The sequence below is a fragment of the Carettochelys insculpta genome, chromosome 14, assembly GCF_033958435.1.
Source record: "Carettochelys insculpta isolate YL-2023 chromosome 14, ASM3395843v1, whole genome shotgun sequence".
NCBI classification, from domain to species: domain Eukaryota; kingdom Metazoa; phylum Chordata; order Testudines; family Carettochelyidae; genus Carettochelys; species Carettochelys insculpta.
The window spans coordinates 42,943,111-42,962,072 of NC_134150.1; the positions used below are offsets into that span (position 1 = coordinate 42,943,111).

General features: G+C 63.8%; 1 protein-coding gene across 3 annotated transcripts; it reads left to right on the forward strand.

The window, feature by feature from the left end:
* Positions 1–208: 208 nt before the first annotated feature.
* LOC142020737 (mitochondrial inner membrane m-AAA protease component AFG3L1-like) lies at positions 209–17,662 on the forward strand. Of its 3 annotated transcripts, XM_075008864.1 has the most exons (17): positions 209–343; positions 1,382–1,469; positions 3,065–3,133; positions 3,611–3,711; positions 6,786–6,935; positions 7,511–7,579; positions 8,649–8,773; positions 8,882–9,152; positions 10,040–10,177; positions 10,720–10,873; positions 11,118–11,225; positions 12,041–12,166; positions 13,145–13,255; positions 13,907–14,022; positions 14,217–14,417; positions 14,522–14,716; positions 14,909–17,662. In XM_075008864.1, the coding sequence occupies exons 1-17, from the start codon at positions 230–232 to the stop codon at positions 15,101–15,103; spliced, it is 2,331 nt and encodes a 776-aa protein (XP_074864965.1). In that variant the 5' UTR covers positions 209–229; the 3' UTR covers positions 15,104–17,662. The 3 variants fall into 3 exon arrangements, with proteins under 3 accessions (XP_074864965.1, XP_074864967.1, XP_074864966.1); XM_075008866.1 differs by lacking the exon at positions 14,217–14,417; XM_075008865.1 differs by lacking the exon at positions 3,065–3,133.
* The last annotated feature ends 1,300 nt before the right edge of the window (positions 17,663–18,962 follow it).

Consider the following 18,962-nt stretch of genomic DNA (forward strand, 5'->3'; position numbering starts at 1 on the left):
TTTGGGGGGCGCTACCTCTCTGCCTGTTGTCCCTGCAGTGGGGAGCTGCCCCTAACCCCATCCCCCTCCCGCCACACGTGGAACCACAGGCGCCAGCACCGCTCCCCGCCCGGAGTCTTTCCCTGGGACCCCGGCGGCGCCGTTCCCGCCCCTTCCGGCCACGCGCAAGCGCGGACAGACCGCGGGAGCGGAGTCTGCGCATGCGCGTCCAGGCGCACCGCCCTGGGGAATGGCTCATCGGCTGGCGTCGGGGACGCTGGTGCCGTCTCTCGCTGCGCTCTGGCGAGGGGGCGGCCGGGCGCATAGAGCGGCCGGGCTCGGGGACCCGGCACCGCTCCGGCAGGTGAGAGGCGACGGTGCGTTTGCCGGCACCGTCGTAAACCGCACGGGTCCGTATGCCACTGGAACGGGCCAGACCGTCGCCTTGATGATGTCATCAGAGCGCGCCCGGCGCGCCCATGACGCCTCCCTATGGCTGGAGGGAAGCGCTGGGAGTGGGCGTGGCCTGGTGGGTAGAACGAGGCTGCCCCTTTCCGGGCGGGAGCGAGAGGTGGGAACCCTCGTTCTGGGTGTGAAAGCCCCGCCCCCTATCTCTCACCCCGCCCCCCTCCTGTTGTGCCGCCCTGGAGGCTGCAAGTTCTCCAGTTGCCCAGGGAGCCGCCAGGCTTGGCCCCGCCCCCTCCCTCCACTCGCCCTGCCCAGCTGGTCTGTGGGGTGCCCTGTCCCCCCTGCCCCTGTGCCCAGCTGCTTTGTAGGGTGCCAGGGCTCTGCCCGCCCACCCGCCCGCTTAGCCAGCCCGTGGGGTGACACGGCCCTGCCTCTGCCCCCGGCCTGTGGGCGTGCCGTGGTCCCAGCTCTGCCCCTTCGCCTGACTGGCCTGCTGGAGTGCCATGGCCCTGCATTTGCAACCGTGCCAGCCTGGGCCCCAGGGAGCCAGTGCCTGCAGACTAAGGATGGGTCTGCACCGCTCCCCCATTGCCCAAACGTCTGTCATGGGGGGGATCCACCTCCAACAATTGTTTTAACAACCGAAGCGTCATAGCTGTGCTGCAGGCCCGGTAACAGAGCAGTTGTGGCCTGACAGCCATGCCTGTGTGCGGTATGGACAGCCTAGGTCGCAGTCCAGCGGAGGAGCACTGTGCAGCAATAGGCAGGTGGGGCAAAGGTTGCTTTGGACCTCCTGGCACTCTGGGTCTGGATGACCCTTGTCAGTTGGAGCAACCTTAGAGCAGCTCTAGTTTACACTTGGGCTGCCTGCGCTCCCAGAACGTCATTGGAACATAGTATCAGTCTGGTCATTCTGAGGGGTGCCTGCCTCCAGAGAACCTGTGCAGTCGCGGGCGAGTGATGTTCAGACAACCAGTATCCTTTACCGTTCCAGTGGCTGAAGGGGATCAGCACCTTGGAGCAGGACTACCCAGGCGGCATAGCATCCTCTTGGCAGTGGCTCTGCTCAAAACCACCCAAAGGTATGCGTTCCCAGCCAGGCCCCTTTAGGGTCTTTTGCTTCTTCAAGCTTTCTTGATGTAGCCGTGCTTGGCAGAGGGACAGAGACATTAAACAACAAGAGGGAGAACGTAAGACTCGAGTGAAAGGGAACAGGTTACCACACAACCTTGTGCGCAGAGGGTGGGCTGCTGCTGCTGCTGGTCTAAGGATCTTCAGTGACTTTAATCAGTAAGGGAACAGATCTGACTGAACTCCCTGGGGCAGAGACCAACTCTTTATGCGTTTGTGCTGTGGGGTCCTGGGCTCCCAGCTGTGCAGTAATATGCCCAGTAATAATAGCCTCTGGTGATTATAGGGACATTGTTGGCTTACAAGTCACACTTCTGTTTGGAGATGGGTTTTTAATGTGTGTTTCAGGAAACAATTGAGATTCACGTGGCTATATAACTGTTGCCACCCTTTGTCTAGGAGAGACAGTGGGCACTGCACCCTATGATTTGCAATGTTCCTGTGACTGAGTGGTCCAATCCGAGATTTGCACCATCTTTGGCAGTTACTGCAAATGTGTATACCTGGGTTGGGAACCACTCGCTTCCTGCGGGCTCTTTTGTCTTCGCGCCGTAAGAGCCAGCTTCTGCCGTGGACTGTGATACGTGGTGAAGTTGATGGTGCCACTTGTTACAGTCACTTGTCAAGACTTCCCTGGGGCCAGGGTCAGTTCCAAATTCCTTCATCTCTCTCATGCCTGTGTTGGGACGTCCTGTTGTTCCCTCTGATAGCTCCACATATCGAATGTCCTTGCAGATGCATCCGTCTGTGCACCTACTCAGTTGTCTCTGTGTTGGTGACTTTATCAAGCCATTGGGTGTAATGCATGTGGCGAACACGGCATGGGCAGAGGCTGTTTAACGTTGGCTACTGATGAGCCTAAGCTGTCCGTGTTCCCCCCACCGTACGTGAGAGTGCTGCGGATGCAAGCGTGGCAGACTAGCGTTTTGCGCTGGACGGTAAGCGTTCAGCTCTTCCGTGGTCCTCTACACGGTCTGCTCAAGGCGGCAGCACTGGCAGGTCTCCAGTGCGACCCTTCAGCTCTTCACCCTGCCCTCTGCAGGGAGGCCGTAGACGGTAACTGGTGTGAGCTGTGCTATTCCCTCTCCTGGCTTAGTCTGCACTGCAGCCTTTGAGCCAGGGAGGGGGATTCCCCATCCCCCAACAGAGGGAATCAGCATGCGTCTGTCTGTACGGGTGCAGGGCATTCCTTTGCGCTATGGAGGCAGCAGCGCTCTACCTAGAAGTGTTCTGCCTTCCTTCGAATCGAACTGTCCCAGGTTAGATACTGGAAGCAGAGTAGATCTTCCTTGGCCAGCGCAGTTAGGTAAATACCATAAAGCTCTGTGCTCTAAGACCGTCTGCTGCTGGCTCTTATAACCTCCTTCTCTCCGGTCCTGCCCTCTGCGTTCCAGTCAAAATGCTGTTGGAATTGCTTCTCACACCTTTTGGGTTTGGCTCAGCACCTGCCTAGTTTGACCAGACTTTGCCCTGCACAGAAGGGCTCTTTGACTGCACAGCGTCACTGTACCTCAAATAACCCAAACACAATCCCCTTGTCGCTCAGGCTTTGAGAAGTATTTTAAGAAGGATACCAGCAGCCCCAGCCCAGGGGAGGAAGCTCAGGAGACTAAAGGTAAACAATCCCAGGCCCTCCGGGAGTCTCCAGGGCTTGGAAGGCTGTACAGAAGCGGGGAGGGTTTTAGTGAGGCGCTGATTGCTTGGATAACCATTGCTGCAGGGCTGAGGGTTGGCAGGAGTGGGGTGGGGTGTGAGCAGTGTCTAAAATACCTTCATGGCCGTGGGTCAGTTCATTTTCCCAGCCCCACTGCTCTGGGAATTCAGCCCTGGTCCCCCACTGTGTTCTAGTTCTGCCCACCTCACAGGATCTGCCGGAGTCTCAGGCCGGGTGTCTCATTCCCCAGGGTGCTCCAGGTTTCAAACTCCAGTTGGCTTTGTCTCCCGTGGCCTGTCACCGCCTTTTAAACACTTTTCCTGAGCTCTTCCGAGCCAGGCCGGCCTGTTCGCTGAATGGGCTGGTTGGTCAGGTGTGAGTGGAAGGGAGAAATGGGGCTTCTTTCTGTCTTTCCTGACTCGCCTTTTCTTTCCCCAGGCCTCCCTGATCCCAAAGCTCCTGGTCCCGGGGGCCGTGGCGGAGGAGGCAAGAGAGGAGGGAGGAAGGAGGATTCGGGCTGGTGGAGGCGTGTGTGGAAGGTCTGTAGCTCTCTTATGTGGTCTGGGCTGGTTAAGGGTCCATGAGGGTTAAGTTCCCTTCTGTGCTGATTGTGAAGATCAGTCTGTGCTCACTTGAGTCGAGCCTGGTCCCTGGCCTGGTGGACTCCACTGTCTGGGAAGTCCCACCTCAATCTCCTCCATAGTTTCATTGTGCTGGGGCTCGCTGTGGGCTGTGTAAATCTGCTGACTGACTCTTCCTGCCGGCTGAGCCAGCTGAATGTTCAGCACAGCCACAGCCCGGAGGGTTTGGGTCCGTTTGTGCTCCAGCAGCAGCCCCTGTAGCCCTCAGGCTGCCCCTAGGATATTGCACAGCAAAGTGCATGTGGGGCTGAGGGGCTGGCCGGCTCTCAGAGGCGTGCAAGGCTCCGGAGTGCTCAGGAGTCTGACACCCAGCAGGTCCTCTGCCAGCCCCACTGGCCAGCCAGAAGCCACAGAAGCGAACCCCTACATTCACCTGCTGCTCCTAATGCCCAACCAGTCACCCTCCTATGCAGGTGAGGGGCTATGAAAGTCTGTTTCACCAGCTCCACACAGATTCTCCCAGGCCCCAAAGGGACCAGCCACGTCCTCAGGTCATTAGATACTTAAATCTCGTCCAGACCAGTAGCTGGGCCAGTCCTTTAGCATCTGCAGTCGAAGGGTTTATTACAAGATAAAGAAAGAACAGGGTGAGAGAAATAGTTAAAGTGGTTAAATTACATCCCTCAGTCAAAGCTGTTGATGCAGCCGGCAGTGGTACAAGCTGCTCTCTTGAAAGTCTCTGCAAATACCTCCCCCGCGGGACGGATCCCCCATTCAGGCAGGCCTAGCTCATAGCGGGCAAGTCCCTGCAAACCGCAGCGCTCTGAGGACTGAAAAGAGAAGAGCGCCACGCTCGGGGCAGCTCTGTAGACTTGCCACCTGGAGGGATGCTCTCTCCTCCTGAGCAGCACTGGGGCAGGACCACCCAATCAGGTTGCCTGTTGGGGCTGTCTCCCATTGGCAGATTCCCAGGTGATGCCTCAGTCAAATTCCAGAGATGGCAATTGAAGCCTGCGTCTTTGTTTAGCCGTCTTCCTGGCCGGGAGGAGACGACGTCCGTTGTGATGCTCAGCCCTCAAACCTTTCTTACAGGTACAGAGCCAGCAGCGCTAACTCCACAGGCAGGTAGCGTAACCAGAGTCAGTGAATCGCCAGCTCTCCTCAGACGCCTCGCTTGGTCCGCTTGGCGCGAGATTTGGTGCCAGTGCAGTACCGTGGTTACAGCAAAGGGTTTCTATTTAATTTAAAAATCCAGTGAGCTCACAGGGCGCCAAGCCGCTAGCTCTGCAGGGAGCACGTTGTCCTGGTGCTTGATTCCAGCTGCGTCAGCACCAAGGGCATGTGAAACAGCTGTGAGCCCCACCCCAAGACAGTACCTGCAGCATAGGGGCCTCTCCCTGGCCAGTGCAGTCAGTGCTGGGCCATCCTGACAGGAGTGGCTAGTACCAGGCGCAGCCCAGGGAAGACTTGGACCAGCAGTGCTTAGTGCATAAGGGCTTTCCTGCCAGCCAGACCCACTGTTCCACAGGTGCATTTGGGTTTAAAAACTAGGAAGTTGCTACACACAATCTGAGTTAACTCAGGGCTAAGGAAGCTGAACTAGCCATGTAAGCATGAAGAGCCGTACCTGCCTAGAGCGTTGTCACTGGAAGTACCCAAGCATTAGTGGGAGAGGAAACGTTACCTTGTCCACGCTCAAAACCCAGGTGAGAACTCTCCCAGCGGCAGGGAGAGCCTTTGCGCTGGCCCCCAGCCCAGAGTCTCCGATGTGGGACGTCTGGGTTGGAGGCGTGCGTTAGCCTGTCCTGTGGGGCTGGCCGAAGGCAGTGGGGGAGCTGCCCCTCGGGCTAGTGGTGAATCGATAGACTAGAGTGTGTCTGTGAGTGGTCTGACCGAGCCCTTTCCTGTTGGCAGTACGTGGGTATGTCAGTGGCAGGGCTGTAGTTAGATACAGGCCAAAGTCACTGATTGCATCAGCCTCATTTCAGTCATCGGAGTTGCTTGTGAAAGTTGCAAACCTGGGTTACACGTTCTCTTGCTTTTTGCTTGACGCAGCCTTGGGCAGCCTGGGCCGGTGAGTGGGCCCCGCGAGTGGCCCTCCGTCACCGCTGGAGCATACCTAGGGCGCAGGGTGAGGCGACGGACCTGCGGCAGTGCTTTGATTGGCTGCAGGGGGGGCACACACGACTCACACAATGTTGTGTGCTGTTGGCGCACGTCCCCCGCGTGTGACGTTCATAACAGCGGCACAGGCAGAAGCCAGCAGAGTCTGGCACCCTGCTCATGGGCGACGGGAAGCAAAACGTCTGTCGGGCCACGCGCAGAACCTGGGGGGGCCATATCGGTCCTTGGGCGGCCGGCTGCCCTGCTGGCCGAAGGTACTGCAGAAGGCCGCCCAGCGTCGCTGGCGCAGGAGCTGTCGTGTCGAGCTCCAGGCACAGCTTTTCTTTCAGGGTTGCGCATCAGCTAGTGGAGTGGGTGGGTGGGTGGGGAGAGCAGACACCCTGGAACCCTGGTCTGAGTCCCTGCTTGGTACAACTGTGTGATGCGCAGGTGGCTGGGGGCTGAATCCCGCTCAGAGCCACAACCCTCCTCTTCCAGGCTGAGGTGTGACTAGCAGAGGCTGTTCCTTCTGGTCCCAGGGCTGAGGCATGGTCAGGCCTGGGTGCTGCCCCCCACCCCACCACAGTGGAGGTGCGGAGGGTTGGCGCTGCCAGTGCTTTGGCTGGGCAGCATGTCGATAACGCTCAGGCTGCCAGCAGGCCCCTTCCCAGGCCTGGACTCTGGCGCTGCGTGGGAGCCCTCGGCATAGCTGCGTCGGGCTGGGGCTGCAGCACAGGTACGCTGGCTGGTTTGTCACCCTTCGAGCAGTCATGCGCTGCTTCCAGCCACCTGCCCTGAGCGCGCAGTGATGCCAGGGGGCAGCAAGGGACTGACTGCGGCTCCCAGCCTAATCCTGAGTGTCAGAGGTTGTTTCCGAGCTGGCATCAGGCTGCTGACTTGAAGGCGTCTTTTCCTGTCCTCCTGCGCAGGGCGAGTTCCCCTGGGATGACAAGGACTTGGGCTCGCTGGCCGCCCTGGGGACGGGCCTTGCCGTGGGATTCCTCTACTTCTTCTGGCGAGACCCCGGCAGAGAAATCAGCTGGAAGCATTTTGTGCATTACTACCTGGCGAGAGGCTTGGTGAGGATGTGTCTCTGGGTCCCAGCTCACCAGGCCAGGTTCCCATTTGCTGCTCGTCCAGTTAGCAAGTTACCGCTGGGCCCTGCTGAGCCCGGGCTGGGGCTCTCTGCAGGTGCAGGTGGAGGCTTCCCCGACCTGTGTCCTGGTGTTGCTCTGCGTTTGGCCACTCCGGGGTGACTCTCCTGCCAGCTCTAGGCCTGGCTCCGCCTGCCATTCTGCCCCCGCTGAGGCGCTCTGGGATGCTGCTGGGCGGACACAGCTCGGCGAGGGGCATAGCTGGTGGGATGAGTCCCAGCCCGTTCCGTGTCACGTGGACGGGCTTTTGTTGGGCGCCAGCCCTTTCCAGCCTCTGGCCCCAGCTCACGCGTGATGTGTGGTAATGACTCCAGCCAGTGCACTGGGGGGGTGGGCTGGGAGCTCTGGGCTGGCTCGTCCAGTGCTGGAGGCTGTCTTAGGGACTAGACCTGAGAGGCCCTGGCTGAGCAGCCCTGGAGCCTCCACAGACCCCTCCCCCAGTGCCTGCTTCCCTGAGCCTGCTGAATGTCCCCCATGGCCCGCCCCGCTGTCTGTCTTAGGTGGACCATCTGGAAGTGGTGAACAAGCAGTTTGTGCGTGTGATCCTCGTGCCGGGTGTGAGCTCAGAGGTACTGGGATGGCGAGTGGGAGGAAGGGCCTTGGCACACAAATAGACCCAGGGGGCGAGGGGAGACGACCTCCCTTTGTGGCTTTTCTGGGTAGTTAAGGGGAGCAGGCCCCGCACTTAGGTAGCAGAGAGCAGACTCATGGGGCAGCACACGGTCCTGCTGCTGGCAGGTGTGGGTGGAGGCCGTGGGGAAGATGCTCCTATGCTCCAACTGGCGGGTGTGGGTGGAGGCTGTGGGCGTGGGTAGGAAAGCTCCTAATTGCGTGTGTGGGCGGAGGCCATGGGGAGGAATGCTCCTGGTTGCTGGTGTGGGCGGAGGCCATGGGCCTGGGCTGGAACGCTCCCGCTGGCGGGTGTGGGCGGAGGCCGTGGGCCTGGGCTGGAATGCTCCCGCTGGCGGGTGTGGGCGGAGGCCGTGGGCCTGGGCTGGAATGCTCCCGCTGGCGGGTGTGGGCGGAGGCCGTGGGCCTGGGCTGGAATGCTCCCGCTGGCGGGTGTGGGCGGAGGCCGTGGGCCTGGGCTGGAATGCTCCCGCTGGCGGGTGTGGGCGGAGGCCGTGGGCCTGGGCTGGAATGCTCCCGCTGGCGGGTGTGGGCGGAGGCCGTGGGCCTGGGCTGGAATGCTCCCGCTGGCGGGTGTGGGTGGAGGCCGTGGGCCTGGGCTGGAATGCTCCCGCTGGCGGGTGTGGGCGGAGGCCGTGGGCCTGGGCTGGAATGCTCCCGCTGGCGGGTGTGGGCGGAGGCCGTGGGCCTGGGCTGGAATGCTCCCGCTGGCGGGTGTGGGCGGAGGCCGTGGGCCTGGGCTGGAATGCTCCCGCTGGCGGGTGTGGGCGGAGGCCGTGGGCCTGGGCTGGAATGCTCCCGCTGGCGGGTGTGGGCGGAGGCCGTGGGCCTGGGCTGGAACGCTCCCGCTGGCGGGTGTGGGCGGAGGCCGTGGGCCTGGGCTGGAATGCTCCCGCTGGCGGGTGTGGGCGGAGGCCGTGGGCCTGGGCTGGAATGCTCCCGCTGGCGGGTGTGGGCGGAGGCTGATACAGCGACCGACTGGCCCCGGGTGCGTCCTGGTTCCCGCAGAGGTACGTCTGGTTTAACATCGGCAGCGTGGATGCGTTTGAGCGGAACCTGGAGACGGCGCAGCTGGAGCTGGGCATGGAAGGTGCCCAGCGGGTGGCAGTGATTTACAGCAGGGAGAGCGATGGGTGAGTGCCGGCGGGGAGGGCGGCTGTTTCTGCCGGGCGCCCGGGCTGGCTGTTCCCGGCTGCACCACTGCTGCTGTGGGACAGGCGTCTGCCTCTCTCCCTGCCCAGCACGTTCTTCGTGAGCATGGTGCCCACCCTGCTGCTGGTTGGCTTCCTTCTCTTCATCCTGAGGCGGGGGCCAATGGGAGCCGGGCGCAGAGGGCGAGGAGGCGGGCTCTTCAGCGTGGGCGAGACGACCGCCAGGATCCTGAAGGACGACATCGACGTGCAGTTCCGCGACGTGGCCGGCTGCGAGGAAGCCAAGCTGGAGATCATGGAGTTCGTGAACTTCCTGAAGAACCCCAAACAGTACCAGGACCTGGGCGCCAAGATCCCCAAGGTGCCTCAGGGGGACCCTGAGCCGCGTGGTGGCCAGCAGAGGGAAGGTGGCACGAGCGCGTCACAGGGGCCTGCTGGACAGCCCGTGCCCCGTGCCTGAGCCGTGCTCCAGCTGGGTCCCCCAGCCCAGCGCGGGGGGGAAGGGGAGCGGTGCTGCGGGCGCCTACGTTCACGGCGGCAGGAGCAGCACAGGGCCGTCCAGCGCTGGTGTCTCCGGCCCCGGTGCCTTTACTCACAGCCCTTCCCGTGGGACGCCGGGGGCAGGGCGCGGCTGCAGCGGTGGGTGAAGGGGGCTGGAGGCAGAGGCAGGCGCAGGATGGAAAATCCCGTTTCATTAGCTACCTGGTTGAACGTTTAGCTCAACCGATTAAACGGGGGTGGGGCTGCCAGGGCGGCTGGTCCAGCCCAGTGGGCTGGTTCACCCCTGCCCATGGTGCCCACAGGGCCAGTGCAGACCAGGGCTGCTCTGGCTGGGCTGGAGCAACCCTCAGCCTGCAGGAGTGCTCCAGCCCTACCCGGTGAGACGTACCGGTGAGACGTTCCTGTCCCTGGGCCAGGCTCCCAGTGTGCGCGGGGCCAGCTGCCTGCTGGGGCGGAGGCAGGCGCCGTGCACACGCGTGGACTCGGCGTGCTGAGGCCTGGGAGGCCGCTCAGCGCCTAGTGGCGGTTCCCCAGTGGCTCAGAGCTGCCGGCCGCACTGGTGCTGGTTCGTGACCAGGGAGTCGTGCCCCAGTGCTGCGTTCTCCCCATGTGCTCCCTGGCTCCATCCCTTCCCTCTGGGCCAGGTCTGCTGCAATGCTAACGGCGGCTGCTGGGCCTGAACCAGCCCCCGAGCCACAGGCGGCCTGGGCCCCCCACTAGTGCCGATCTCCCTCACCTCTGCTGCAGGGGGCGATGCTGACGGGCCCGCCGGGCACGGGGAAAACCCTCCTGGCCAAAGCGACGGCGGGAGAAGCCAATGTTCCCTTCATCACCGTGAGCGGCTCGGAGTTCCTGGAGATGTTCGTGGGAGTGGGGCCAGCCCGGGTGAGCCTGCGGCTGCGAGAGCTCCTGGAACGCAGTGCTTCCTTCTGGGCCTGGTCGCTGGTGCTGGGGGGAGGACGGCTCCTGGCTGCCTGGGGCTGGGACGGGGGGGAGCTGGGCTCCTCGCAGCAGCGTGGCCCTTGCCCTGGCGCTGCTGGGTCCTTTCAGGCCCACCCTCCATTCCCTGCTTCGTGCCCAAGGCGCTTGGCAAGGAGGAAGGAGTCTCTGGCTGCTGCAGGCAGCTGTGTTGGCCACCAGCTGGTGAGAGACGCCTCCCTTGCTCTGTGCTTCAGGGCAGAGCGTGCGCAGCCCAGGCTGGGCCGGGCCAGGGCGTGGCTCTCTGCAGGCCCTGCCTGGAGCCCCCAAAGGGATTAACTTGGTGCTCTTGCCCTCCTCTGGCGGGAGCATCCCAGGCCAGTCGGTGCTGCGCCCCGGGAGCCTTGCCACGCTCTGTTCCCTGGGGCGACTGGCTCTGCCGAGTCCCACCCCCGTGGAAGGGCAGTGGCCAGCGGGGCCTGTAACCCTGGGACCTGTGCGGCTTTCAGGTGCGGGACATGTTCGCCTTGGCCCGCAAACACGCCCCCTGCATCCTGTTCATTGACGAGATCGATGCCATCGGCCGGAAGCGGGGCAGGGGCGTCTTCGGGGGGCAGAGCGAGCAGGAGAACACCCTGAACCAGCTGCTGGTGGAGATGGATGGTGAGCGGGCAGCCTGGGGAGGGCGGCCTCCCCCCACCCCGACAGACTCCCAGGCAGCGGGCTCCTGGACATGAGGGTGAGGCGCACTGGCAGGGCGTCCCGTGGTCAGAGTGCGCAAAAGCAGGTGCCCTGGCCTGGGCCCAGTCGTGCTGCGGAGAAGGGTACCCCCCCCCACCCCCCCAAGTCCTGCGCGTTGGCTTGTGCCCTCCCCTGGCAGCCTGTGACCTCTTCCCACTCTCCTTAGGGTTCAACTCCAGCACCAACGTGGTGGTGCTGGCAGGAACGAATCGCCCGGACATCCTGGACCCTGCGCTGATGAGACCAGGGCGCTTTGACCGCCAGATCTACATTGGTAATGGTCGTGCCCCTGAGCCAGTCAGGTCCGGGCTCCTCCCTGGCTTCCCAGCCTGGACTCCACCCGGAGCCGTGGAGACAGGCGTGTCTGCCCTTGCCTGCAGCCTTCAGAAAGCCAAGCGAGCGGCTGCTGAGGGAGAGTGTGAGATGGGGAGCCAGCTGCCCCAGCGTGGCTGGAGGCTGCAGGTCACCTATGGAAAGGTGGGGTTCCGGGAGAGCTGCACGAGCGGGTACCCTGGCGGGGCCCGTGTGAAACGCGCCAGGCTGGAAGCAAGGCCCCTCGCTGCAGGTGGCTTGGGGAGAGCCCCGGGCCGAAAGCGGGTTAGCAGCGCGGCTGGTGCCGCCTGGGCTCATGTGCTGCGCGGTCTCTGATGCTGGGCTTACGGCACTGGGTGCTCTCGCCGTCCTGGAAACAGGCCTGTGCCCCCAGGCAGCCCAGCTGGGCAAGTCTCCCTGGGTGCAGCCCAGGCTGGGGGCGTTCTGAGCTGCCCCCGGCTGTTTCCCAATGATCCTGGCTGTGTGGTGTCGCCGTGGGGCTGTAACCCACGTCTGTGGGCTCGGCTGTGACCTCAGTGTGGCGTCGTGTGGGCAGCAGGACTGGAGACAGGGCAGGGAACCGGGGAGGCGCCCGGCGCTGGGTGTGGAAATGAAGCCGGCCGTCCCCTCTCGTAACGAGAAGGAATGGGGGGCAGAACAGGCCCCGGAACTAGTGCACCCTGGGCACTGAGGGGACGGTGTCCCTGGGGCAGCTTGTTCGGCACGTCTAGCCCAGCCTTGTGCATCTGAAGCAGCTTCGCCGCCTGCTCCCAACAGGGCCGCCTGACATCAAAGGCCGAGCGTCCATCTTCAAGGTCCACCTCCGGCCCCTGAAGCTGGGGGAGAGCATCGACAGGGGCGCCCTGGCCAGGAGATTGGCTGCTCGGACCCCAGGGTTCACCGGTGCGTTGCAGGGAGATGCCACGTGGGGGGGAGTTAGCCATGGGCTGAGCGGCTGCGGGGCCGGGCTGTGCCGGAAGAGCAGGCACCGAAAGGCGGGGGCTGGGCAGAGCAGCTGTACCCCTGTACTCTGGCCCAGTCGGAAATGGAAACGAGCCCACCAGTAGAGAGTCACCGTGGCCTTCCAGCCCTGCCCAGCGAGCTGTGTCCCTTCCTCCCCCGGCTCTGCTGCAGAGGCTGAGTTAGCACGGCAGTGGGCTGCCCTGGGGGGCAGGGAGCCAGGCCCCATCCCACACTGCAGGCCGGCAGGGGGATCCCAGGGCTCCCTGCTGCGGATGGGACTCTCTGGCCCTTCCCCAATGGGCGTGACGTGTGCACACAGCTGTGGAGGCCTGTACGTGCGCGGGGGTGAGGATGCTGCCGTGCTGCTGGGCCGGCTGCCCCTGCTGTTCCGGTGCCCCACTCGGGGAGGGCAAACGCCAGCAGGTCCCAGCTGCAGGGCTTGGGGAGCTGGCGGGCTGGGTTAGGAAGGGGCCGCTTCCCCAGGAGTAGCACTGCACAGGCAGGTGTGCTTGCTGGGGTTACACCTGGGAGTCCCACAGTACCTAGCACAGGGGCCGTGCTCTGCCTGGCCAGGCCTGCTGCTGGCACTGTCCTGTGCCGGGCTGGCAGCCTGCTGGCTGCTGGTGTGCGCCCCGGTCCTGCCCGGAGGGGGTGCCAGTGAGCTGGCGTGGCAGGGTTGTCCCGCCAGGCCTGCTCTGCAGAGCCCCACGGTCTGAGTGCCCCGGGGCTGCACTGGCTGTGGGTTGGCTGCTTGACACGCAGAGCCTGGGCAGCTGGGGGGAGGCAGGCCAGCTCCCTGGTGCCCTGTTGCAGATGGGGGTGTCTGGCTGTGTCAGCCCTGAGCTGCGGCTGGGGCCCGTGAGCTGCCCTGGCGAGCGCGTGGGGGCTGGAGCAGTGAGGGGTGGCCCTCCTCTGCAGGTGCTGACATCTCCAACGTCTGCAACGAGGCCGCGCTGATCGCCGCTCGCCACCTGAAGCCCTCTGTCGCCGAGAAGCACTTTGAGCAGGCCGTCGAGCGCGTCCTCGGGGGTGAGGCAGCTCGGCGCTCTGCTGGGGTCCTGGGGACCGCGCCGGGCGGGGCAGGCTGCTCTACCGCCACCCAGTGCCCGGACAGCTCAGCACACAAAGGCTCAGGGCTCCTGCTGAGGCTGACAGACGCTGTGCGGGGGGTCTCCAGGGCCCTGGGGCTCGGCTCAGCCCAGCCTGAGCTGGTGGTCAGGCCCTGCTCCCAGCTGTGAGGCTGGAAGAGCCCTTAGGAGATGCTAAGGCACCACTCCTGTGGAGGGGGTTACTGTCGGGGAGCACCTTGTCAGGAAGGTGGCCCTGTCTCGTCACTAGGCATAGGGGTGGTCCCCTCTCCCAGAGGCTAGGAGCTGCTGAGCACGCCCTGCCAGCCTGGGGACGCAATGGATGGTCCCTGTGGGATAAGGGTAGCTCCCCCAGAGCCCTGGGGAGGCTCGGCCAAGCGGCGCAGCATTGTAGAGCCGGAACGGGAGGAGAAGTGCCAGGTTTCCCCCGGGGGCGAAGAGCAGCAGGGTTGCCGAGCTGGGTGCAAAGCCCAGCCTCCCCCTCCCCGCTGACGCTGAGCTGAGGGTGGGCACTGCTGGGTTCGTCAGTGGGGCAGGGGGCTTCAGGGTCTTGGCAGCGCAGGTCTGGGCCAACTCCTGACCCTGTGTCCAGGTCTCGAGAAGAAGACGCAGGTCCTGCAGCCGAGCGAGAAGACCACGGTGGCCTACCACGAGGCTGGCCATGCTGTGGTGGGCTGGTTCCTGGAGCACGCGGACCCCCTGCTGAAGGTTTGTGTGGGGTCTACTCCCACATCCCAGCAGCAGCCGGGCTGGGACCTGCAGCACATGCCCTCCGCGGGTGGGATGGATGAGGAGCTGGCAGCAGGGGGTCACAGGCCTCCCCTGTGCCAAGCACCTACGTTCTAGGATCAGCAGCCACGGCCGAGGGGCCTGTTCCCAGCCAGGTGTGGTGTGTCCCGCAGGTGTCCATCATCCCGCGGGGGCAGGGGCTGGGCTACGCTCAGTACCTGCCCCGGGAGCAGTACCTGTACACCAAGGAGCAGCTCTTCGACCGCATGTGCATGATGCTGGGCGGGAGGGTGGCCGAGCAGCTCTTCTTTGGGCGCATCACCACTGGGGCCCAGGATGACCTGCGGAAGGTGACGCAGAGTGCCTATGCCCAGGTAACGCCCATGGCAGGGGGCGCGGGGCTGGCACGAGGCTGCCGGGGGAAAGGCCTGGCCCGGCTTCCGGCACCAGCCAGCTCAGCGGGGCTGCTCTCTTCCAGGTGGTCCAGTTTGGGATGAGCGAGAAGCTGGGCCAGGTCTCCTTTGAGCTGCCGCGGCAAGGGGAGCCGCTAGCCGAGAAGCCCTACAGCGAGACGACGGCCCAGCTGATAGATGAGGAGGTCCGCAGCCTCATCCGCGCAGCCCACGAGAGGACCCTGGAGCTGCTGACGCGCTGTCGTGAGCAGGTGGAGAAGGTGCGGCAGCAGGCCCCAGCTGGTGGCCCAGGGGCTCTATCGGAAGTGGGGTGGTTAGTGCCTCCCACGCTGGGGTGTGACACCGGGAGGGGAGGGGATAGGCAGCGGGGTCTGTGTCACCCTGGAGCTGTGGGAAGCCTGTGGCGGGAACACGTCCCTTCCCGCAGCGGCTCTGAGGGTTCTGTCCCCCAGGTAGGAAAGCGGCTCCTGGAGAAGGAGGTGCTGGAGAAAGCTGACATGGTGGAGCTGCTGGGCCCCCGGCCCTTTGCCGAGAAATCCACTTACGAGGAGTTCGTGGAGGGCACTGGGAGCGTGGATGAAGACACCTCCCTCCCGGAGGGCCTGAAGGACTGGAACAGCGAGAGAAATGAGACAAGCACGTCCTAGCAGTGAGTGCCCAGGGACGACGCGCCCCAGCAGCTGCCCGCCGTGGGCACTGGCTGGGCGCCCGCCTCCAGGGACCCTTCTAAGCATCTCCTGATGCTAGAGGGCTGGAGCAGGAGCGAGGCCAACTGTGGCCCCAAGAGCAGCTGGCAAGGCCCCGCTCTGCCTGCGGCACTGACTCCCTCCGAAAACTGTCGGTCCCTCCCGGGCTCGGGCTCGGGCTCGGGCTCGGGCTCGGCCTGACTGACGCCAGGGCTCCTGCTGCCCCCGCTGAGGCAGGCGCTCGTTCCCACTGTAAGATATGGTGCTGCTTTCCCAGGGCTGCTGCCAGCACCCCCCTGTCCCTGCAGCTGTGGCCGAGCTGGCCTCCCTGGGCCGACGCTGATTGGAGAGCCTGCAGGCAGGCAGGCAGCAGGGTAACTAGTGACTGGCCAGCCCAGCCTCGCCCGAGGGAGGCCAAGGACCAAGGCTGTCCCCCGGGGTGTTGAGCAGCTGCCAAAGTGCTCGAGGTGGAGGGGCAGGTGCGCAACCCCTCCCCTGAGTTCCTGTCCTCGGTGCCTTGCGCGCACCTGCCGAGCTGTGCCTCTCCCTGCGGAGGCAGTGCCTGAGCGTGGGCCGGGCCAGGCCCAGCGCGGCTTTCCGAGCCGTGGCCACACGAACAGCCCCCCGTGGGCCCTGGCTGGGGAGGCCCCGTGCCCGGCTCAGCCTGGAGCATTGCGGGGGTGAGCAGAACAAAATGGTGCTTATCAGTGGTGCTGACTTGGGCTGGGGCCCAGGCCTGGCTCGCTTTCATACCTCACCATGAGTAACTCCTGGCTGGGGGCTGAGGCTCCCCCGGCTCTGATCCTTGTGCTGGGGCTGGGGGGCCGTGGCTCTCGCCGCTGGGTAGCAAAGCAGAGTGGCTGTTGGCTCAGACACGCCTGCTGGGTCCGGCCCGGGCCCGGGAAGGGCAGCGTAGCTCTGAAAGCTGCAACGTTCCTTCCTTGCAGTGAGCCCCCGGGCCTGCCTGGGGGCACCCTTGTTCCACACCGGGCCCCTGCCATTGGACATGGCTAGAGCACCCAAAGGAGCATGGCTGGGCCCAGCTGGGTGCCCAGGCAGTGGGGACTGCGCATTGTGACACCCCCAGGCCGTTCCAAGGGGGGGTGTTGTGGTAGGGAGGAAGCGCTGCTAATGTCCTGTACCCAGCACCCAGCTCCACCCTTGGCTGGAAACAGTCGTGGGGCTGCAGCCCTCCCCTGCAGCTGTGCTGGCCTCGCCTGGCCCTGCAGCCAGGGGATGTGGCCTTTGGAATCCCACCACGCTTAGGCAATGCTGCCGTTACACTGCCAGCCCCCTGCAAGCTCCACTCCCTGCCACGGCTGTGGGCCTTCACCCATGTGCCAGCCTCCTGGGTACGTCTGTGGGGAGCAAGCAGTGTGTTTCTGTGCCCAGCTCAAGCTGGTGCTGTGGGACAAAGCCTGGCAGCGTAGACATGCTGGCTGGGGCTGGAGCTGGAGCCAGAGCCTGCCTCTGGGACCCAGCCAAGGGAAGTGCCCACTGGCAGGGCTGGGCAGCTGTGGCTGACTTAGGTACTGGACGAGGCACTTCTGCCCAGCCAGGGGCCTGTCCCAGTAGGAGCCCAGCCCCACTGGGGGCAATGCCTTGAGCTCCATGCTAGCCACCCTGCTCCTGGAGACCCCACCTCTCTGCTGGTTGCTGCCTGCCTACGGCCTCTGGCTAAGCTGGGTCTCCAGCTGTCAGCCCAGACTGTGCTGCCTCCAGGTTTTGTCACCAGCATAGCTCTCAGTGCCTGCAGCACACCAGGCAGGTCTGGCCTCTGGAGCCCCCGGCCAGGCCCAGCTGTGCACTCCCAGAAGCAGGGGGCATGTGGTTAAGCTGGCCATGGGTATGCTGTTAACTAAGCAGCTGGCCTGGGCAGCTGGTTGCTGGCCATTGACCACTCCCAAAGCATCAGAAGCTGCAACCGTGCACCTGACAAGTATCGGCTGGCCCGGCAGTGCTGCCTCTTTGTCCCGTTTCAGAGCTGCTGAGTAGGGAGCAGCGTAACAAGTATTTACTGCCTCTGATGCCTGCGGAGCGCCTGCTCGTGAACCCAGCCTGGGGTGCGTTAGGTGCTGTACGTGACACTGTCTGTTATGTTGCAGGAAGCAGCAGGCCTGCCCAGGTGGCACATATTCTGTAATAGGAAGAGGGGGTTCCATACCCTTGAAGCCCTTTGCTCCTTGGGTGGTGAAGGGACAAATCCTGCTGCAAGATATACCTTGCAGATAGAGTCCTGGCACCTGGCCTCACCCCCCACCACAGGGCCAGGAGCTGTCCCCCACCAGCACAACTGCCCTGCCTTCCTGGCTGGTGGGCCCATTGAGGGCAAGGGATGGAAGTGATGTGTGTAATGTGCTTCCCAGGGCAGGGCTGGCACAGGGGCATGTGGCGCAGGGGCCACCAGAGACAAAGGAACCAGGCTGGTGCCGCTCTGCGAGTGGGCAGCCCCCCCCCCCCCAGCCCTGCTGTAATTGGAGCTGTGATGTCAAATGCCAGGTGCCAAATAAATTCCACATGCCCCCATGCTGTGTCAGTACTGCCTGTGGGGGTGCCCTGTGCTCTGCCTGCCACTGCAGGGGATGAGCCCAGCTGACCCCTAGCTGCTTCCAGGAGACAACACAGGCAGCTGGCTGGGGGAATCTGTTTAACTGCACAGACAGCTGCAACATAAACCACAGACACCCACAGGACACAGGCAAACCAGCTCAACAGATGGCGGTGAGTCTTCATAGTCCTGGATGCCTAAAGAGTAGGATTAAGGCCCCAGTGTCCATCCCTATGGGGGGCTGCAGCCAGCGTGGTTTGCTGAGGCATTTCACTGGGTCTGGGAGCTCAGGAACCCTTCCATCGCAAGCCCCTGCAGGCAGCAGAAGCAAGTCCTGTGGCCTGCTGGCCCTGGCCTAGTAGCAGCAGCAGCAGCACGTCTCTGAAGGCTGCAGCCCGGGCTGCTGCATGGGGCGTGGGGAGCTGGATGGTCCTGGTGGCTGCTGTAGCCCATGTGTCAGTTGATGGAGTTGCATGCCAGCTTCCTTGGTTTACATCACAGTCAGGAGCAGCCCAGAGGGAGGCAGGCCGAGGGGGTGTCCTGCTGCAACTCCCTGCCCTCACACTGGCTCCGAGGCACAGGCAGCCAGCCAGAGCCCAGCCGTACGGGGAGCTGTGGCCCTTCCAGTCCCAGGGCACAGCCTCTGAATTTTCCAACCAGAGCAGGAGGAGCACTCGCTGAAATTCCCCCACCCAGTTGGCCCCTGGCTCAGTGCCTCCCCTCAGGCTGCTCTGCAGCTGCACGAAGGTGAGTTTTGCCAGGTGCTACCTCTGCGTTACTGCCAGGGAGCGTAGCCCCTGCTTTGGCTTGTGTCCCTGTTGCAAACCAGGCATTCAAGCTGGGCTGCCTCTGCAAGCTGAAAGGAACCAGGCAGCCTAAGCAGAGCAGGCAGGGCCCCTTCGGCAGCGGGAGAGGGTACCCCAGGGACACAGCCACCCATGTGTCAGGCAGAACCCCAGGGACATGGGGGCAGCCAAACGCCCTGGAGCAGGAGACTGCTCTGGAATGGAAGAGACTGAGACATCACCCGTGTGACCTGCGAAGACCCCTCCCCTGGCACCAAGCCCGTTGCCTCAGCTCCCAGGGCTGCTGTTGCGTTATTTGGTGCTCTGAACAAGGAGGAAATGAAGACTAGCGTGTCCCAGTGCAGGGCTGCAGCAGCCAGAGGCCCTGCAAGGACATTGGAACAGCAGGCGGTTCCCCAGCTGGGTGCTCTGCTCCGTGGGATAAACCCCACTCAGCAAGAGGCAGGAAAACTGGTAGCTCCAGCTG

Coding starts and splice junctions, on each gene's coding strand:
- LOC142020737 (XM_075008864.1), top strand. CDS start 230: ATGGCTCATCGGCTGGCGTCGGGGACGCTGGTGCCGTCTCTCGCTGCG. Junction 7,580..8,648: donor TGCCGGGTGTGAGCTCAGAG/GTACTGGGATGG, acceptor TGGTTCCCGCAG/AGGTACGTCTGGTTTAACAT. Junction 14,023..14,216: donor ACGCGGACCCCCTGCTGAAG/GTTTGTGTGGGG, acceptor TGTGTCCCGCAG/GTGTCCATCATCCCGCGGGG.